Raw genomic sequence first — 21,713 nt, 5'->3', positions numbered from 1 at the left:
GCTTACAGCAACCTATTATTATGAATCCCTATTATATCATATTGTGTGTATTAACTCAGTGGAGAATATGTAAGGGGACATGCAGTGGGAATGATTAGCGGCTGTTTTCTGTGCCACATTTTCTTTTGTTTGAGGCTAATCAGGTTCAGTGTGCAGTGCGTGCATGAGGACAGTCCCACAGGAGATGGTGGAGCGAAGGACCCCTCCCCAGCACAGGAGTCAGACTTTCAATCTATAATCAAAAACTGATCGGTGGCTGTCACTATAAGGATAAGAGAGCAGAGGGGCCTCGGACTCTTGTTTTTACCTTCCCAGCGCCTAGCAGAGTGGATCACTGGATGGACTGGAGGCAGCTGGTCCAGGCAGCTGGTCCAGGCAACTGGACCTGGAGAGTTTCTGACAGACAGGGAGAATAATCCTCTTTTCTTTTAGGAATAGCTTCATCTACCACAAAGAGCTCCTCCTCCTCCTCAGCGTGGATTCAGCTGATGTAAAGATGTAACATTCAGTGATCGTCTAAATTCACACTATTACAGTTGTCTTGATATAATCTGTAGTCATTAAAATGCTCAACATGTTCACTTAAATGATCATAAATACAGTTGGTGTTGCCTCATATTAGAAATACTGCACTGGGGTTGTATGCCTCCACCAACCAGTTCAGCTTCCGTCTACTTATATTCTGTCCCAGCTTCACATAAGGTCACTGTGACCTTTGTCCACCAAAATCTAATTGGTGGACAACTTGAGTCCAAGAATGGGACATACCGACGGACACTGCAAAATACATGATGCCTCCATCCATTGGCCATCATCAGCACATCAGAGGCATTAATAGATTTTATAAATTCGAATTGTAATCTGATCCAGAATAATATACAATAAACTACTAATCATGATGAATATTTGGATATAGCCCTTGTTAAGGGGTTTGGAGTGATTGATCATTCACAACATTTAAGAGTCAGAGTGGAACTTTACCTAAAATAAATATATGTCACAAATATTTTTTCAGACACTATTGAACTTGAAATAATTTAATTTTTGCTTCATAAAAGTAGAGAACGACCACTTTAGTGCTAAAGAACATAGACAAGGTCCACTGGTTGTCTTGGCGATACAGATTTACAAGGTAACATATTCCACATTAACATAAAATAAGTAAAATTTGTGCGTAAAATTTAAATAGCGTTTTAATTTAAAACAAATCTTTTTTCCCAGACTCAGGTTTTATATTAAATAATGTAGAACTCTGTTTGTTAAATGGTCCGGGTCCAGGAAACGTTGGAGGACGATGCTTCAAACTACAAACATGGCTGCTGCAAACCGTTCTGTCCACTGCTCTGAATCTGCTCCAGTGCATCGCTGCCATGTTCCATTCTGTCATCTTCCTCCTCCTCCTCTCTTTCTGTCTGTGCTTCGATGGAGGTGAGAGACATGGCAGCCTGACAACCCTCGTCACTCCTCTCCTCCTCGTCATCATCCTCTTCTTCCTCCTCCTCCTCCTCCTCCTCGTCGTGTCTTTCCATCTGCTCGTCACTGTCCTTTAGGCTTCCATCTTCTTCTTCCTCTTCTTCGTCATCGTCGTCATCATCATCATCATCGTCATCGTAGTTTCCCCCAGCATCATCTGTCCTCTCCGCATCGGTTAGGAACCCACTACACCTCCCATCATCTTCCTCGTCCTTCTCCTCCTCCATCGACCTTCCTTCAAGCTGGCCTCCCTCTGCCTCTCCGGCCCCTCCTTCGCTTCCTGTCCCATTCCCCGCCGCCGGACATTTGTGGTCCCTGTAATAGCTGTGCCTGGTGAATCCCTTGTTGCAGGTAGAGCATCTGAAGCGGTAGTTGTCTGTGTGGGACTGCTGGTGCTCGAGCATGTGAGCCCGGCGGCTGAACGCCTTCTGACAGAAGAGACACTTGTAGGGTTTGATACCTGGAGAAGAGGAGTTTATACCAATAAAGAGGGTTAACCTACACTGTAAAAGATAACAGTTGTTCTTACTTGCATTACATTAATTGAGTTTTTTACTTATTTCACACTATCAGGTTGATTCAACTCATGTAATGTAGGTTGTGTATGCGTTTATCTACTCCTGGTTTTTAGCTTAGCTCTTTCTGCGAATAACCAAATATTTCCTGTTTACACTGGGATGCTCAGTGGTCATGTGATGTGCATTTATAGGCTTTTTAGTATGGACACATATATACAGAGCCAAAAATGCTAGTGTAGATAGATCATTTTGGAATGTAGTAGTAATAGAAGTAGTAGTAGTAGTAGCATTGATGTATGCTCTGTTTAAGTGTAAATCATTAGCAGCTTCATTCACTCACCAGAGTGTGACAGAATATGAGCTTTGAGTTTGTCTGGTCTGTTGAATTCTTTGGTGCAGCCAACATGTGTTCTGGTGAGAGAATACAAACGTTAGTACGACATTTAAAGGAAAAGCCTGTTATTAAACTAAGTCGGTCAGTAGGGACTAAATAAGACTAAAACGAAACTGGGACAGAATAGAACATGTGAGGAGGAAAGGGCAGAACAGACGGATGAAAGAAAAGTTAAAAAAAGGCAGAGAGAGGATTGAGTCAAACAAGAGCGACTGTTTCCGTGACTTCACCTGAAGGGACACTTGTATTTCTTGAAAGGTTCGTGGATGAGCATGTGTCGCTTCACTTTGTCCTTCCTGTTGAACGTGGCCTCACAGAGGGAGCACTTGTACGGCTTCTCACCTGGGAAATGGAGGAGATCTGCTGTGATGAATGATTTATACAGACGCACTTTAGATCATTTGATGTGCAAATGATGACAAACTGGGAAATTCATCAACTTACTATTAGAATAACTATAGGTTAGTATATTTTTCATGTACTTTCACTCTGACTCTACTACATTTTTTACAAAGCATTACTTCACATGGTCTGACTTTGTTTTTGTAATTTAAAAGTAATCAATCATGAGAGGGGAACTGGTCCCCTGATCCAATCAGAGTGAGAAGGTAACATTAACTACTGTAATATGGATTCGGAATAAGCCGAGAATCATGGATAATGATGTAGTAGAGCTTTGCAATAGCGGGTAAGCTACACTCAGAAAGTACTTCAATACTTTAAGTTCATTTAAAAAAAGTACTTCCTTTTACTCAAGTAGAGTGTCCATTTATTAATTTAAGGTGAAATGTTTGCTTACTTCCTCTACCACTGATTTTATGAGGCCACCGTGTTTACACACACTCGCACTAGTGTTACCTGCCAACACAATCTACTGCAATGTAACAATAATTATAGTAACGCATCTGCCCCTGTTTGAGCTCAGTATCTAAGAAAATGCACAACTGTGTTCCCACAAAATAATGTGACGTTTATTCCCGACCTGAGTGAATACGAGTGTGGAGTTTGAGGTAGTGCTCCGTCTTGAAGGCCTTTTTACAGATCTGACACTTGAACCTCCCGCCAGCGCCATGAGTGGGGAGGTGGCGTCGGAAGTACCTTTCACACGGAAACACCTGACGGCCACAGAGAGAGCACATCAGATCAGACACTGGGATTTGTATCTCGTTTGTGTTTGTTCACATCAGTGTGTGTTGTACCTTCTGACAGTGTGGGCAGGGGAAGTTGTGTGAGGCGGTCATTAGATGTTGTTCCAGTGCCTCCTGGGTAGAATATCTGCTTTGACACTTCACACACCTGAGGTGAAAGACAAAAACAAAGTGAAGTGTGGTGGGTTTAGTTGAGATTAATAATGATATATTGTAGCAACCGACCACATTCACATACAAACAGAACAGAATTTTTTTGATGAAGGATAAGACAGCTGGGCGTGGTAGCTTTGAGTAAATGTTGTTGCTATAACTGATATGGAATCAATAGTTATGGATAAAAATAGTTCTGATTCTGATTCCGATTGAGCTGACCTGTAGATGGTGGGTTCTTTGTGTGTGTTCTGCTGGGGGCAGAAGCAGTGGGAGTACTGGTGGACCCCCAGTTCAAACAGCGAGGGGAACACTTTGCTGCAGAGGTGGCAGCGGTAGGTCAGCTGCTCCTGGTGCGTCCTGATGTGCTCCAAGAAATGTTCCAGCTTCTGGAAAGTCTGCGAGCAGGACTTTAACACGCACTTGTAAACCTGCAAGGAAGCAAATATAAAGTACAATTCACTGAAGCAGTTTTTCCAGGACGTTTTCCACCAGTAACCAAGACTTTACTGCCCACCAGTTCAGAATGCCACTGCTTTCTATACGACTGAAAGGAGCCCTGCAGATACATGAAACGACTGAACTGGACATTTTCCTGACAGTAACATGAATGAATTTAAGTGTATGGTCATGTGGATGTTGGGACAGAGATCATCTGAAGTCAGCAGCTTCCTGTAGTTAACAGGCTGCAGTTTAGCACGCCCAGTGTAAGTGGTCACGTGATCTGTGTTTTTAGGCGTGTTAGTTTGGACAGGGTTTAAAACTGATTCAGAGCCAGGAATGCTTGTGTGGACAGATTATAGCAGTACAGATCTGTGCAGTACATGACTGTCAAAAACAGAGGCAGCCTATTTACCCTCTGACCACTGGCCACAAACACCCCACGTGCACTCACCTGCTCCCCCTTGTGCAGGGTCATGTGGGACTTGAGCTGGAAGTAGGTCTTGAACTTGCTGGCGCAGAACTGGCACTGGTAGGAGCTGTCAATCACCACGATCTGTTTGGTCTGAGCTTGGCACTGCTGGATCTGGTCGCACTGGGTCTGCATCTGAGCCTGAGTGTGCCCGTTCTGTGCCGCCTCCCCCCGGCAGCCCTCCGGGTCGGCCTCAGGCACACTCTCCTCCAGATCCACTGGAGCCTCTGTGATCAATCATCATATTGACTTTGAGGGTTGGAGCCACAAATCTGACACAATCAGCTGTAGCTGCTTCAGGAACTGTCTGTTTCAGGATCATCCTCACTCATCATCATCATCTAATCTGAACTGTGTGAGCGTGCTGAGAAGCTCCACAGCCTTTAGTGATGACCTCATCAATATAATGTTACAAAGCGTAGGATTTTACCGACGTTACCTGTTTGTGCCGCCTCTTCCTCTGCTTGTGTCTGTTGCTGAGGCCCCTCCTCCTCTGGCTCCCCTCGCTGCTGCTCCCCGCCCCTCTCCTCCTCACTGGACGACACCGGCACCACCTTCACTGTGACTGGTAACCTGGACACCGTGCTGGCCACGCCCATAGGCCACACCTGCAGGGTGAGGACAGCTTCTGTTACAGAGGAATCTATTCATGGCCAATAATAATAAGTGTTTTCTAAACCAGACACTGCTGCATATTCCACTAAGTCAACAGCTGTGTCAGTGACAGCTCCTTACATTTGAAATGAGTGTATAACTCCCACACTATACTGCAGGTATTCTTTCGGGTGTTCAGAATTAGTGTGTGAGGTTAGAGAAACTGTCAGAGCTGTGCAAACCTTGTGTGTCTGCATGTGTTTCTTCACGTTCGACTTTTGGGCGAAGGCTCGACCACAGACGATGCACTGGAAGGGTTTCTCTCCGGTGTGGCTGGAAAAGGAAAATGATAATAAGTTTTTAAGTCGTCACCAGAACAGGGACGCCTGATCTTAGATGGGTACATGGCTCCCCCTGTTGGCCAGTAACTCACCTTCTGATGTGCTGCTGAAGGTCAAAGTTTTTCGAGAAGATTTTGTCACAGAAGTTACACTTCAACTTTGGACCCTTTCCCTTCAGCTGGTCTGCTGTGGAGGGACATTCATTGAGTGAATATTTATCATGTGATCCTTTCAAAATCATTGTCTTGATATGCAGTATCATGATAATAACTTACAGTTTAAAACTGATCAGTATTTGTTCATCTTGCATAGTTTTGACATAGTCAGAACAGACAAAAAAAGGAAATTATTCTTTTGGTGGAAGCTGTGACACTAGCAGCAGTAGATAACAATGTTTTATTGAGATGTTTTAGTCTCTGATTTTTAATTTTTAATAATTTATGAGTACTTTGGGCAGATGAAGAAAATAAGCTACTGAGATTTCAAGAATAGAGTCTTGACATTATGAGAATAAAGTTGTGATTTAATGAGAAGGTTTTCTTTCTATCGTGATGCTTTTGTGTTTTGGTCAAATGTAAGTTTAGGCAACAGAACCTTTGAACCGCTTTGGTACAAAAGAAACATTATCAGCATTTTATTCCCTCACAGACCTGTTTCTCGGTCGGGACTCTTCTTGCTGCACCTGGGCCGTTTGGGAATGATAACCTTTTCAAAGTCACCCAGCTCCGTCAGGTTGCTGGTGATGCTGCACGTCTTGGTTTTGGTGCACTGTTTCCCGGGGCTGTAGACGGGAGGGGTGGTGAATGACTGACTCTCTACACACTGACTGGGCAGCTGGGGGATGGACACACACACACAAACACACTCTTTGTAATCGCTTTAAATTGAATTCCTATAGAACTTTTAACTTTTTTTTCTTGTGCATAACAAGTAGTGTTCAGGGATGCACAGCAAACCGCAGACTTTACTCACTTGCACAGGATGGAAAGGCTGCAGACCCAGGGTGTGGATCTCTGCACCACCAACTCCGGCCATGTGAGGCAGTGTGCTGTACACCTGGACCACTGAGTTGCTGTGGCTCGCTGCGACTTGAGAAGAGAGCGGCTGCTGGGTGGGCTGGCCGGCTGGCAGCGGGTGGGCCGGTGTTTGGCCAGGGGGAAGCGGGTGGGAGGACTGAGGCTGTTGCTGCTGCTGGTGATGATGATGATGGTGGTGGTGATGGTGCTGAAGGTAAGATACTCCAGCTGCGTGCATGCTCAGGTTACTCTGTGTAATAAACAGATTTAAAAAAAGATCAGCATTAGTAAATTATTTCCGATTTATTGTATATTTCTGACCTCAAACAGACATTTTCAGTGAAAGAGAAAATAGGGCTGCAAAATTCATGTTAAAGTAATATTGTGATTATATGACACATTGTGATATGACACAAATCGTGTTTTGAGTATGAGTGCTTGGTTATTAAAGACATTTCACAGATTACTTAACTTTTGTTCAAGTATATTTTTCTGAAAGATACTTCTCTTGAACTTAAATATAAAAATTTATAAACTTAAAAAATGACTAAATAATAATCTCTTTCAAAACAAGGGGTATCCATAAATGTCAGTATTTTAAAAGAATTATTTAAATGAAATAAATTAATAAATTGATTATTATTTTTTAGAAAATGAGACATTTTGAAAGCCCAAACAAACAAGACAATTTAAGCACAGTGTAACAAAACATTTGTCATGCAGTTACAAATGAACAGTGACAAATGTTTGTTTTTGTAAGGACTGTCTGTTCATAGTGAACACTGAGTTTAGAGCAGAGCGATGTTTGCACAATGAGCTGTGAGGAGCGAGTGTGGTTTGTTGTGAGTGGACATGTGACTGCTGCGTTATAGGGTTAAAACCATGTGTAATGTCGCCCCCTGCTGTTTACCTGTATAGGCGACTGCATGGCGGCCATGGGCTGGTCGATGGAGGTGAAGGCTGAGATGGCTGACATGAGAACGTCATCACTGACCAACACGTTGCCTTGGACCAGGGTGTGTGTTAGAGGGGAGGGAGGGACTGTGATGTAGGAAATCTGGTGTGTGAAAGAACAGTTATACACAAACATTGAATACAAGTTTAATATCTTGATAAAAACAATACAATCCAGTATATCTACAATATTTATTTCAGAGCACAGTGTTTTTAAGCAGCTGCAGCTACGACTTAGTTTTTAACTCTTTAACAATTCTTGTTCTGATATTTTATGTCCCTATCGACATTGTTTTATTATTTATATCCTCTACCAGTTATTTATCTTTTGCCTTCAGTAACTGATTCATGTAATGAAACATGTCTACCCTCACCTGTCTGTTGGGAGGGGTCTGTGGTCCGGAGCTGATTAAGGGGACGGCTGTGTAGGCGTTGGAGGAGGCCAAGGACACTGTGGACAGGGAGGGGGCGCTAGACTGACACTGCTCCCTCTTGTGTGTCATGAAGGCTGTCAGAGAGTTGAACTGTTTCTTACACTTCCCGCACAGGAACACGTCCTCGTCGTCTGCAGGAAGGACAAACGCAGAGAGATTGAGGCCAGCACAGCAGGAAATGATGGAGAGATGGAGCGACACATCTACACTGCAATACCACGCAGTCATAACCTCCAGTATTTACATAAAGAATGTCAGTTTTGATAATATGACTGTGTCCACCTATGGTCATGAGCTCTGGGGAGTGACCGAGAGAACAAGGCTGCAAATACAAGTGAGAAATTGAGTTTTCTCTGTTGGGTGTCTGGGCTCAGCCTTAGAGACAGGGTGAGGAGTTCATACATCCAGAAAGAGCTCGGGGTAGAACCGCTGCTCCTCCATGTCGAAAGGGGCCAGATGAGGGGGTTTGGGCTTCTAGTCGAGAGGCCTCCAGGAGGCCTTCCTTTGGAGGTTTACCAACTGTGAAGAGACCCGGGGATAGACCCAGAACTCCCTGGAGGGTCTGTATATCACATCTGAGATAGAAATGTCTCAGGATGTTTATTTGAGGAACAAAAGAGGATTTTTATGGTTGCTGGAGTGACACTTTTTGAGACATTGTGACGCTAAAAAGAGATCTAGGAGAAATTTGATCAAACTAATATTTGAACGTCTGTTGTCACATATAGTGTATTCGTTTCACGTACCCATAGACTGGATGGTGGATGTCCCTGAGACGTTCTGGTTGTTTGGGTCGGGAACTCCGCCTTGGCCGTCCAGCAGAGACTGGACCGCTAACACAGTCTGGTTGTCCATCCCTGAAGAGGACAAGGAAGAAGAAGATGATGGCGGAGGAACAGAGAAACAAACACACACAGGTCTGAGAGTATAAGTCTCTTAAGGGGCGGCTGTGGATCAGGAGACAGAGCTGTGAGTGACATAGATGCCCTGTGAATGAATGTGTGTCAGAATTGCTGAATAGCAAACATTGTACTGTAAAGCACAGTAAATGTAAATATAAAGACAGACCATGTACCATGTAAGGGTCTGAGTCAATGAACTGTTAGGGGAGATCAGTGTCTGACCCTGAAGATGATGGAGACACTGTATGTTATTGACGGACAAGAAAATGACCTTGTGTGATTTAATTGAAGATTATAAGTTCTGTATAAGGTCATGCAGTCACTGCGACTCTATAGTTCTCTTGTAACACATGAGAGGTCACCTGTGTTTTCTGAGCAGGGCTTAGTAGTTAAACCACTAACTATGCAAGAGTGATCTAGCATTTTAAACCATGACTCTGACATTATGGATTCCACTTGCGATTGAAATAGCATCTGCAGTCTCATCCAAGAAGAGGTTAAAAAATAAATGGCGTTTGCCTAGTTTTCCAGGTTTTTCCTTTTTCTTTTATGTGTGAGAAAATGCTTTGTCTGTTTCTTTTATTTGATACCTGGTCTATGAAAGGTGGCATTTCAAATCAACTTGATTTATTAGTGAAAGAAAAATAATAAGAATGATGACTCAGGGGAATGAAACAATTGGTCGCTGTAGATCCACACACTATATGTGTATTGTACATATATAGTGTGTGTTACCTGATGCAGAGAAACATGGAGTGTGAGCAGCAGGAGGAAGCTCTCATGATTTCACTGCCTGACTGCGACACACGATCATCGCAGTCTGTCCATAAGCTCTACCCCATTATCAAGAATCAATCTGTTGGTTTGTTTACAGTACAGACACCCTGCCTTCATGGGATGTTTTGATTGTTGTCACTCATATTAACGGATTTACGCGGTTTGTGGTGAGTGTCCTGTGCATCAACATTGACGCGGTACATTGGCGTTGATTCAAAAATACATTCAGGTTTGATTCTCGCTGCGGTGACGCGGTTAATAAGAAAACATTCCCACCTTCAAGTACTTCAAATATTGCCTGCGCCATCTTGTCGCTCTCCTGCTGCGCGATAGGCGCTCGATTAGCAGTGGCTGCCGGTTCACAGGCACCGCCCATAGAACGTAAATATATCAAGCGGAGAGGAAACAACGATGGACACGAATAAAGCCACGAAGAAGACACTTCATCCCTCGAAATTCACAATACACTGCTGAGGGTGTGGAAATATGAACCAGCTGAATAAACACTGGGTTTGTCTGACGCCTCGACATAGAATAACTGAAGTTAATGTTCCTCATAAAAAAACTAACATTTAAAACTCAAAAAAGAACACAGTAAGATGTGAAGTAGTGTTAAGCTGTATTTATAAATTAACATAATCTAATGTAATGAAGCACTTGTTCATAGATTAAGTAAATTAACAGAATGGAAATGATGGTAGTAATTCCAATTTAACCGTGTAACCTGAACGCATCTTTGAATCGACAACTCTGCGCTCGGTGGCGTAAAATGACAGGCATTTGCACCAATCACAGAGCGTCGCTGCAGCCCGCCGGAAGCTGCTGCTTTCTGCCCAATGGTAGCCCTCCAATAGGAACACGTGCCCATTTCGCGGTAAAAAAGATTTCGCGCGAAAACTGCCTGAGCCTTGTTTAGAGGTAGATCAGCTGGGACAATAACAACAATAACAGCCTGAAACGGGCTCGGGTCGGCGCTTGTCGGACGCGGACCACACCCGGTGTGAACAACCGAAGCACCGGCGGCTGCTCCCAGAGAGGATGCGTGTGTTTTCCGCCGCTTTATCTCCTGTTTGCTCCAGTTTTGTCGGACTGCTTCCTGCGTGCCCCAGACAAAACGAGGGGGTAGACGAACTGCGGATAATAACTTAGCCAACATGCTAACCTGCCAAACAACACCTGAGTAAACCGAGCTGTTGGCTCTCTACTGAGCTGACTGGCGGTTTCACAAGTTTGCTGTCAACTGGACCTGTGAGACATGGCGACGGCTTGTGTACAGTAGCTATCTTACGTCGATAGCTCACTTCTGGAAAGCTGCGACAAAGTTTGACCAGCCTGTCAAATAAGCCCGTTGTGCGGAGTCAGCGCACACGACCCCACCGGGAGCCGTACATGTGTGACCCGGAGGCGGCTGCGGGCTGTGGGTGAACTTGTGCCGGTGTGTTGTTGGACAGGAGCTAGCTCGTTAGCCGGGCTGTGGTGGCTGTGAGGAGGGCACAGGGGGGCCGAGGCCTCGCGGCTCTACTGTACTGACAGATGAAAACAAAAGATTAGCACGCTAGCTGCTAACCTCCAGCGTTTATTACCCCCACGGCCAAAGAGCATCTCTTTAGCCTGGTAATCACACGAGCCGCTGAGCCTCGAGGCGCAGGCTTAGTGTACATTTAGCAACTGTATTTCATTTGCCTAATTTCCTGTTTGGCAGCACATCCTGTCTTTGCTGTTACACCACATATCTGATTTAGAACGTTTCCTGTAAGAGGGATAACTTTGTTGAAGTTATGTGACGGGTTATAATATGTTTATAGGATGTTTTGTATGAACGGTAGCTGGGGCCCACAGAGAGGAAGACGGCTTGTTGAGAGATGTTGGAGCTTCCTGTGATCACCTGCATGAAAACCTCCAGCAGCTTCCACCATCCTTTCCTAAATTCACAGAGCGCAGCAAATGCAAAGCGACGTGGATCCTCTGTCTAACCACCGCATCGTAGTTTGAGTCCCGCACAGGGGGCCACTCAGTGACGCCATGTCAGAGACTCTGATCACGGGCCACACGTCCGAGGACCTGTTGGCCGACTTCGAGACCCTGCTGAACTCTGGCAGCATTGAACTGGGCGAGGACCACCAGATAGTGATCATCACCACCCCCGGCACCGAGGGGCTCCACCCGGCAGTCGCCCCCACCAGCACAGGGGAGATCCTGCTGTTCGCCACACCTCAGGGCCCAGCTGATGTTGGGGTCCAGGACAAGAGGCGGCCGGCTCTGGGGAGACCTCCGGTGAGGAGATGAGGGGGCGGGGGCAGATGTGGAAGGAAGTGAGAGAGTGAGAGGGGAAGTGGTGAAATGAGGTTTATGTATATATATATATATACATGCATAGCAGAATGCTGGAATATGTTAACACTGAGCAGACCTAATCACCTGTTGCTTATAGACATTTTGTTTTGCTCTTGGTTCATCATTATACTAACATGTAGTTTATAGTCATGGTAAGTAAGGTGTTTTGAAGTCTGTGCATTTGGTTCTGTTTAGGTAAAGAGGAAGTTGGACCTGGATAGTGACCATCAGTATGTCAGCACCACTCGAGTGTCCATTGGCAAAGCACCACCCTCAACACCTGCCCCTCCCAGAGGTACCCCCCCCCCCCCCCCACACACACACACCAACACAACACAACACAACACAACACACCACACCAGAGTGTGTCTTGGGTCACAACCTTAACCCTGACCAAACTCGAGAGAAAATAAGCTTACCCTGGACAGGTGTTCTGTTTTCTTTGTGTGTCTGCACCTGGCACGAATTGGATGTTTCCCCAATTACAGCAACGTGCAGCGTAAAAATATCAAGTAACTTTCTTGATTCTTGTTGTTCTGGGTTTGTACCCTCATGGTTGTATGCACTTATTGTACGTCGCTTTGGATGAAAGCTTCAGCTAAAGGAAATGTAATGTAATTAGTCCACCCACCATGAATGAATATCATTTCAAAGTTTCTTGTACTCGACCAACCTAGTCCCAAGTTTTGTCCAAACATAAGCTCAGAAATGGGAATGTTAGTTTTCGGGTTACACTGTACTTCATGCACCAAAAGGCAACAATGAGCTGGACATTAAAAAAGTGTGGTGCTAGCGATTCATTTCAGTATCAATTAATCTGTAGAATAAATAATGGTCGATGGAGCTGTAGAAAACAGCTAAATATAAAAAATCTATAAAAAACAATGATCTTATTATTAAAGGAATTGGCGATGAATTTTCTTTTGAATGACTTATTGCTGCAGCTTTAAAAACTGCCGGGTCAGTTTACCAATGGTGCAATGTAGTTTCTGGAATATATTAATTAATCAGATTAGCGCAGGTCATATAGCATATGTAGCTGTCCTCCGTGAAAAGGCTTGTCATGCTTCATTGAGACAGTCCCGGGTCTAGTTGTTTATAAAAGTATCTGGAACAAATAATCCTGATTTGGAAATCCGACAATTTTCCAGTTCCTCGAACCACAACGGAGAAGTCGCGGTATGACACATCTTTGAATTTGACCACCAAGCGCTTTCTGAGCCTGTTGTCCGAGTCAGCTGACGGCGTGGTGGATCTGAACTGGGCCTCTCAGGTCCTGGACGTCCAGAAGAGACGTATCTACGACATAACCAACGTCCTGGAGGGAATCCAGCTCATCTCCAAGAAATCCAAGAACAACATCCAATGGCTGTGAGTGTAAAACAAGCCTGTTATTTAAAATAATGCTGCGGTGAGGCCGCTGAAGAAGAGATAACTATGTTCACACCAAAGTCCTGTATTACTACGGTGAAATACTGCGGCTGGTGTTTGTGTTTAGATCGTTCTGTGCCCTCTTCACCTGCAGGGGCAACCGAATCGACGCAACATTGGTTTCTCGACATAAGGAGTTACAGCAGGAGGTGTGTGAATTCACTGAGGCCGAGGAACAGCTGGACCAGCTTATTTCCAAATGCAACCTGCAGCTGCGGCTGCTCACAGAGGAACCACAGAACAAGAAATATCCTTTTGATCTCGATGACCCATGATGGGAGGATTGGCACGTGATTTCAGCAGCACCAGTGAAGCCTGAGCGAATGTCCCGGGCTCATAAATTGTTTTGACCCAAAGGTCTCTAGTCCAAACCACGGCAGGAGGACGGTCTGCCATTGTTGTGTCTGTCCTATTTTTTCATATATTTATCTATGGACAACATCTTAGGATTCTCATTCCCTTACAGCTGTGTTGTCCTTAACTGTTGTGTTCATCACGTTGGGCTATGTGCGCTGCCAGGACTTGAGGAAGTCATTTGATTCCCCAGACCATCTGGTGATGGTGATCAGAGCTCCACCTGAGACCCAGATGCAAGTTTCAGAACCCAGCGAGGTACGGGTCTAATAAAAGTTTAACCCATTGAGACCTATGGCCAGAATCTAGCAAGGGCTTGCAGTGTGAACATCCTCTTAAATGCTGAATAGAAACATACCCAAAACCTAAGTGCAGTTTGAAAACAACACCTAGAACCTGAGGGTTTTATGAACAGCAGACAGTACTGCCAATGTTTACAAAAATGTTATACTGTAAACATTTGGCTTTAATTGAAAGTCATTACAATTTCCCTAAACTTTGTAAATCGTGTTTTAAAAAAACAACAAACCCAGCACATTCAGCAAGATCCCCCTTTCCTTTCAAACATGTCTCGTTCCGACTGAGTCTTAGTCAGTGGATCTGCAGGAACATCATCTGGGACTCAATCTCCTTCGTTGTTATCTTCATTTTCAGTGTCCTGCTGTACTCTTCTGAAATACGGCTCCCCTTGATAAATTTGCCAAAAGTCTTTAACGCTACTGTGAAAACTTTTGTGCATAATAAAAGCGCAAAAAAACTACATTTCCCAGATTGCATCTCACAGTTCCCACAAGGTGAGATTTGAAAGCTTTTGTGCATACTAAAAGCACTACAGAAACTACATTTCCCATAATGCATCTCACCTTCTCCAAAGTATTTCAGTGAATCCCGATGTATTTTATCAGTCACATGTCTTTCAAATGATGATACCATATAAAATCCAAACACACCTCATCCGGCTCCAAACAGAGAAGAACTCAAACATCGCTCTCTGTCATAAAGGTGTATACACTCGTATAGAGCATCAGGTCTAAATGGGTTAAATCACACTCCTATTTATTTAAGTGTATTTGTTTGAAGGTTATGCGGTTTTGACTTTGCGGTGTGTGTTTGTCAACGTCACTCAGGGTTACCAGGTGTCACTGAAGAGCACCCACGGCCCTATCGACGTCTTCCTCTGTCCAGATGACAGCTCTGGCGTGTGTAGCCCAGTGACAGGAAGTAGTCCCACAAAACCCAACGCTGACCCCTCCCTGGTCCCGCCTCACACACAACTCACGCACCAATCCCTATCCACAAACTCTCTGGAGGTGGGTTTATCATCCCCGGCGTCGACGTCTTCCACAGTGACAGCAGCCTCCCAGCAGGACCCCTCATCTCTGGTGTTAGGTGGAGACACTGGTGAGTATTTACATTTTTCCGTGACATGCACAAGGAAGCGGGAGATTCTCTGCTCCGGCACGTCCACAGCAATTATCTGCGGGATTCAGGTGAGGGGTGGTACAGAGGCCTGATGCATGGAAGCATGGGAAAACAAAAAAAGAACCCTTTGTTACCTCACGCGTCAGTGGAGCTTACGATGAATTATGATTACCAATACAAACAAAACATTCTCTATCTGACTTCAACGATTTAAGGTCAGCTCGTGATATACCAACACAATGATTTAATCTATTGAGATGGATGTTTTGATGGACCGTGTCACTAGCGGCACTGAAAATGAGCAGCAGTAAATGATCTGTGTCCTTAATGACAGCTGTTTCAAAACTGTCGCTTGTGAACCCAGACTAGAACCAACTTAGTAGAATATCAGAATGTTGAATCACAGATGGTTGTTGGCTAAATCTTAATGTAACAGGCCAAGATGCAATGAGAGCAGTATGGAAATACGGGTATTACTAATATTCCTAAGAAGGCTTTTGTTTTGTCATTGTGTAAGTGTTGAAGCAATGAAGGTGACACACCTGACTTGAATGCAGTAACATCTCTGCTCTCCCTGGTATGACATGTCAAAATGTCTGCTGTGAAAAAGGCCTTAATGAAAATAATAAATCTCATGTGCGATGTGTACTTTTTCAAACACAAAACCAGAAGGACGATCACAGAGCTTTAAAGGAAGTAGAAATTTTTTTTCCAATCACTCAAAAATGTAAAGGCTTCTTCCTCGGGGCATGCACCACTACTCTATAGATTCCCATGACATTTTGTGGAAGGGTAGGTCATGCCCCACCTGCAGTGTGTGCACAGTCCTGCTAACTATCAAACTCTGAAGACTATGAACCTAATAAATCAGTTATTTACTGAAATAACATGTTGATTGGTTTGGTCTGAAGGACAAGTTGATTAAACATTAAAAGATCATTGGCCAATTTATTATCTTAAATCATTTTGGTTTGATGAAATATTAAGTTTAGCACTGCACGTGACAAGTCCCAGCTGTGGAGTCATTGGTATATTTGTGTCTTTGCAAGACATCATATAAATATATGTATACATACATGTGTGCATATTTTTCACATCTTACTTTGTGTGACAGAATCGCTGCTGGGTGGTGATCCGTTCCCCAACCTCGGAGACATGCCCGACTTCGACCTCTCACCCCTCTCTTCCTCGGACTTCCTGAACGGAGAAGGCCTCCCTCTCCCATTGGACGGTTTCATCAACCTGTCCCCCCCTCACAGTCATGATTACCATTTTGGCCTGGAGGACCACGAAGGCATCAGTGAACTGTTTGACTGTGACTTCGGGGACCTGTCACAGGTTTTGGGGGACAGTTAGATGAAAAAGGAGGAGGAGAAACATGGCAAAATAATTCTAAATTTAGGAGATTATCCTCTGTCCCCTGCGGCTTCTAAAGGAAGGATGGACACCAACATTTTATTGATAAATATTTGTATAAATTGAATGTCAATGTTTTAATTGTGGGGGGACCGAAAATAATTTGCACAGCAATTGCCTGTGAATCCCTAAAATTTTGCAATCTTGAAGTCCCCCAAATTATGCAGCACATTATTAGCAGTTCTCTTTGGCCATTTAAACATTTTAGACCAAGACTTCAGCTTTAGAATAGCTATTTAAATTATTTATATGAATGTTTTTTTGATACTTTGTACCAAGTGAGGTTTTTGTTGTTCTTGATAGTGTTTTGTCCAAGTGGATTGTGCAGGTGTTTGTGTGTGATTGAGTATGGATTCAATCGGCTGGTTTCCTTAACACGAATTAACTGCAACTCATAAGGCTGGTTTCCTACACGGCTGCGCCTGGTGTGTTTTCATAAGGAAAAGTTTGCATCCCACAGCTTTAATCTGTTTTTAATATACAAGCAAAATATTTTGTGTGTAAAACACTGCAATCCTGAAAAACTGGATCCACTAACGTCTCTGTAACTGACAATTAGATCCCAGGCCCAAGATTTCCACAGTCTCTCTGTAGTAAATGACTGATGGTCTCGTTCCACCCTGCCCTCGGTGGATTTGAACTCCTTTACAGTGAGACAAACGCTCACTTAGAGCTAAGATGCTTTTGGAGAACTGGACCTCCCACTCTTTCTTCATGTAAATGCTTACATTACATTTTCAACAGTGGTAATTTTACTTCATAAGAAACCCTTCACGTTGCCTCAATCAAAAGCCATTTTAGAGAATCAAAACAACAATGACTGACAAATAATAAGGTCCTGTAGGATAAATAAGAAATTGATATTCATGTGTAGGAAACCAGGTGATGATAGACTGCTGCAGTTATGCTAGCGGGTAAAAGCTAATACTGAATATATTGTTCTCTATTAGTTAGCTAGGCGTTTAGCCATAGTCTCAGGTGTTCAGAGCAGAGCAAAGTCTTAAATCAAATGTTTGTGATGCAACATTAGAGTGATGATTTTAGATGTTTCATGGGTGATGCGTAGGTTGACAATAGATTTTCACAGGTTTAGAGAATGTATGACGTGGGTGATCAGTTCAGGAAGTTAATATTCATGCCTTAAGTCAGCATCCCATATACCAAGTAAAGGGATGCACATCTTGTCTTGGCCCCAAAACAATCAATTCTTCCTCGTTTTCCTGCTGCAATGGAATCAGGTGTCATCTCCACAAGCCACAACACACCCTGGTTGTGTTTCTGTTAAAACTACATTAACATTTTAGCCGCAATAACCGATGTTTTCACGTCACTGTCAGATTGAAAACTGCCCCCCTACATGTTGTGTGTTATTGTTAGAAATGTCTGCATCAAACGTCTTTTTGTTCTAAGTTATGTAAGCTAACATGATTTTGTTTTTTGCGTTCCTTATGTAAAGGGATTTGATGTGTGCTGGTTTATGTGCGTGGGAAAAACTAATTGTTTTGTTTAATTTGATATTTATTTTTTTAAAAAAAATGGTACAAAAACTTTCCATACATTTTCTGGCAGGAAGGGACTCAATCCCAGCACTTAAACTTGTTAAAATCAAACAAGTTGTGCTCTTGTAAATGTGTCCATAGTGGTGAGAAGAAGTATTTTGTTTGTAATGTAGCTTCTCCTTTGTCGCACATTTATTTTTCCTGCTCGTGGGGAAAGAAAATGACTGTCTTACCTGATGTTCATTTGCAACCATTGATTTGGATGATGAAGCCAAAAAAATCAATGTCCTCTTCATTTACGGCCTTCTCAGTCAGACCAGTTCAAATCATAAATATCGCAGGTTCGGGCTACATAGCTATTCTAAGGTTGTACAGGGATTATCATGTAGCCTGTGTGTGCCTCAGACTGTCGTGTGAATGTGTGAAAAACTTGTAACCAGTCAACCTTTTTTTTTATTTCTTTGGTTTTAATCTTCAGATCTGCGGAAAGGTAAAGGTGCTATATGAACGTTCTTGCCATCACTTCATGGCTAACATTAACATTAGTAGCTGTTTTTTTTAACCAATCTGCTGACATCGCTGCAACTTCATCTTCAAACCTCATCCCTTTCCATTGTGTTGGAAAACAACACCAGTCCAGAATCTTGTTTTGGTTTTATTTCCATTCTGTTATTGAATTGATCATGCTAACAGGCTAGCTCCAGCCGGGTCCGCCAACAGTCTGGAGGCAAATAACACTTACATATAGCACCTTTTTAAAATCCAGCAAATCATTTCAATATGATCTGCAAGATTTCCAGCTGACAGGGTTGGCACAAGCCACTGAAATGTTCTTAGAATTGATCTCTTTTTTTTTTTCTGTCTGGCCTCCACATTGTTCGCCAAAAGTGAGCAGTTTAGTTCGTCCTGTGTGGAAGTCGTGCCATGTTCTGGTTCTCTGCAGGACAAATGCAGTGCCTTGTTAGGGTAAAATTTCAATTATTCATTAAATGTTGAATCAGGGTTTATTTTCTGTGTGATCTTGGCAAAAAAAATGCAGTGTTTCGGTGTTAATTTTTTTGTGTGTGTTTGCGTTTGGGGAAATAAAATCAAGTCCACATTGCACCTGGGTTGAAATCAAATCACGTTCAGTCCAAATGACCAAAAGGCCAGCTGGATTTTAGGTAACAATGTGTCCGGGTTTTAGGGAATTCATCATGAAATACAAAATTTGATCCAGACTGTATAACATTCTCAACACCTATAAAGGGTGTTCATTTTATAAAGTGTATGTCCATTTGTTCGACACAGAAATGTCAAAATGAAAGTGAATTGACTCCAACCCTGATATAGTCAAAGTGCTTTTAAGGGAAACATTGTTGATACATTCTGGGTTTAGATAAAATACAGGTTTGTACTTGTCAATTATTAATAGCCTCCAATATGCCCTTTTGTATCACTCTTTCTTCGACAAAATAAAAAGTTAACTATATTCATTCAACTATTTGCTTGTCTTTCTGTAGAACAAAAAAGAAACACCTATGTGTCACTGCAAATTATCCAGCAATTTTGCAAAATGAAGGACTAAACGATTATCAAAGCTAGGAATAACTGGACAAAATGCATTTAGAGGTTTATGCTCGTTTCCCAGCAGTGTTTGTCATAGAGAAGTGGAAAGTATCTCACCTATGCAGCTAGAAGAAGCTTTTTACTAAAGACTAAAAACCAGTTGAGAAACCCAACCTGTCATTAATCCAATAATAAATGATCTGTTTTATTTAGCACTTTCTTAGTATTGATGAATATTCAATATGTTTTGCCATTCACCCCTTCATATTCATTCAGTGCATCTATGTCACATTCATCACACACTGCCTATCATAGAGCATGTTTGGGTCATTATTTCCAATTGGATCTAATTCTTGGTCAATTAATTGAGTGTCGAGGGTAAGAGCTAATATTTAGTTTTAATAATATTGAGATTTCTAATTGAACTAGATCTAAATGAGAATGATCTTAATCAATCAATTGGCTATCTTTTCCCTTCCTTTGAATGGCGGTACCCTGAGGTAACTTTAACCAAATAAAGTTATGATTTAATATACATTTTTTAAATATTAATGTTTTTTATTTTATTTTGATAACCACATCAATTGAATGCCGAAAGGCACACCATTTTATGGTATCATTTTTAGCGAATTTTGACACAGCACATGACACACAGAGCTTCTCTTTCCAGCCGCGCTCTTTCTCTTCTCAAATCATTATCACATCAAAGTAGTTCATATCTGATCAATACCTGTTACTGACTTGACCCCTTCCCCGGAGTCCCTTTGCCTTATCGCCCGCAGATCCAAGGCCCCAGCTGTGGTCACTCCCTCATGGATTACGATTTGTGGATCGCGTATCAGAGGTCGCATGGTGGATCCAGTATGGCGGATTATATATCGTCCGGGGAGATCAAAATAATAATGGCAGATCCTTTATCGCGTTGGCATCAGATAATGGGGGTGGACCAGGACCGAGGTGGCAGCTGATGATGGATGCTAATTGGCGGCAGTGGACAATCACTTAAGAATATAAAATATCAGTTTTATTTGCAAAAAAAAAATTATATTCCAAAGAATAAAAAAGGCATGGCCAACATTGTAATTTTATAATGACTAAATGTGTGGTAAAGTTGGTTTAAGGAGCTTTTTGTAAGGGACACTTTTCATTTGAGACAAACCGTGTTGCACATTTATGGTTTAATAATTGTTGCAACCATTATTGCACAGCCTTGACTTGCAACTGTGGGTCACAGAAGAAAAATGTCATTTTCTGGATCAAAGCCAACAATAACAGTTTAGTATCTGTGTTTGGGTGGTTCATAGAAGTCATTCTCTTAGTCACTTCAGTTTTCCAGGGAATTGTGGTCACAGGGCGTGTGAATGAATCTAAAGAAAGGAACCGTAACGATTTCTGTTTTCAAATTTCAATGTTGTAAATCATTAACTGGTGAGCTGTGTCAAGTTCATGGCTTTCTTTCTAGAGAGAGGTAGAGTGGCTCTGAGAGCTCAACACACAGCAACTTAAGAAAACACATGCAAGTGGACCGAACACAAGCAAAGTAAGAAAAAAATCTTCATCAATTTCACAACACAAGACATAAAAAAACGCGCAGCAAATACAGAAACGCGCAGCAAATAGAGAAAACGACATGGGAAGTGTTTCCATAGGACAGCTAAAAGTGATGGACACTGCTGCCACCGGAGACACAAAACGTCCAATACATCATACAAATTCGGTTCCACACAGGGTTCGGCAACCCGCGGCTCTGGAGCCCCATGCAGCTCTTCAGCCCCTCTGCAGTGGCTGTACAGTACAGTGTTGTGCAATTTTTCGCGAACAGTGAACTTAACAAATCAGTTTTCATACGATTAACGTGAATGTCATTTTCTAAATCATCATCGTATCAGGCCATCGTGATGTTATGTTACATTTAAATTTGATGCAATAAAGGTTGTGTCAAAACTATTTATTTCACGTATCCTAAATGAACACTAGAAAAATCTATTAAAAGAATAGTTCAACAGAAAGAAACCTGCTGCTGCTCAACAAGCTCGGCTCGATTGGTTTAGCTATTGTTTCAAAAAAAATTTGAATTCTCTGCCGCTGTTGC

General features: G+C 42.7%; 2 protein-coding genes across 4 annotated transcripts; one reads left to right on the top strand and one right to left on the bottom strand.

Moving 5' to 3' along the window:
* Positions 1 to 1,021: 1,021 nt before the first annotated feature.
* On the bottom strand, positions 1,022 to 9,950 carry znf341 (zinc finger protein 341). 2 transcript variants are annotated; one of them, XM_053423995.1, is made up of 16 exons: positions 9,894 to 9,950; positions 8,685 to 8,795; positions 7,879 to 8,069; positions 7,461 to 7,607; positions 6,507 to 6,800; positions 6,185 to 6,368; positions 5,627 to 5,720; positions 5,436 to 5,526; positions 5,039 to 5,207; positions 4,582 to 4,826; positions 3,909 to 4,117; positions 3,585 to 3,681; positions 3,368 to 3,500; positions 2,616 to 2,727; positions 2,332 to 2,402; positions 1,022 to 1,933 (listed from the first exon to the last, which is right to left on the bottom strand). In XM_053423995.1, exons 1-16 carry the CDS (start codon positions 9,922 to 9,924, stop codon positions 1,305 to 1,307), a joined length of 2,808 nt encoding a protein of 935 aa, XP_053279970.1. In that variant the 5' UTR covers positions 9,925 to 9,950; the 3' UTR covers positions 1,022 to 1,304. The 2 variants fall into 2 exon arrangements, with proteins under 2 accessions (XP_053279970.1, XP_053279972.1); XM_053423997.1 differs by having other exon boundaries at positions 5,627 to 5,717.
* A 53-nt stretch (positions 9,951 to 10,003) lies between these two features.
* On the top strand, positions 10,004 to 19,544 carry e2f1 (E2F transcription factor 1). 2 transcript variants are annotated; one of them, XM_053425517.1, is made up of 8 exons: positions 10,004 to 10,127; positions 11,423 to 11,891; positions 12,147 to 12,246; positions 13,103 to 13,322; positions 13,477 to 13,629; positions 13,880 to 13,994; positions 14,864 to 15,137; positions 16,273 to 19,544. In XM_053425517.1, exons 2-8 carry the CDS (start codon positions 11,640 to 11,642, stop codon positions 16,512 to 16,514), a joined length of 1,356 nt encoding a protein of 451 aa, XP_053281492.1. In that variant the 5' UTR covers positions 10,004 to 10,127; positions 11,423 to 11,639; the 3' UTR covers positions 16,515 to 19,544. The 2 variants fall into 2 exon arrangements, with proteins under 2 accessions (XP_053281492.1, XP_053281494.1); XM_053425519.1 differs by lacking the exon at positions 10,004 to 10,127 and adding an exon at positions 10,502 to 11,231.
* Positions 19,545 to 21,713: the final 2,169 nt, after the last annotated feature.

The sequence above is a fragment of the Pleuronectes platessa genome, chromosome 6 (genome assembly GCF_947347685.1).
Source record: "Pleuronectes platessa chromosome 6, fPlePla1.1, whole genome shotgun sequence".
Taxonomy (NCBI): domain Eukaryota; kingdom Metazoa; phylum Chordata; class Actinopteri; order Pleuronectiformes; family Pleuronectidae; genus Pleuronectes; species Pleuronectes platessa.
Note: the sequence above shows the minus strand (reverse complement) of the source record. Positions and strands in the feature narration are given on the sequence as shown.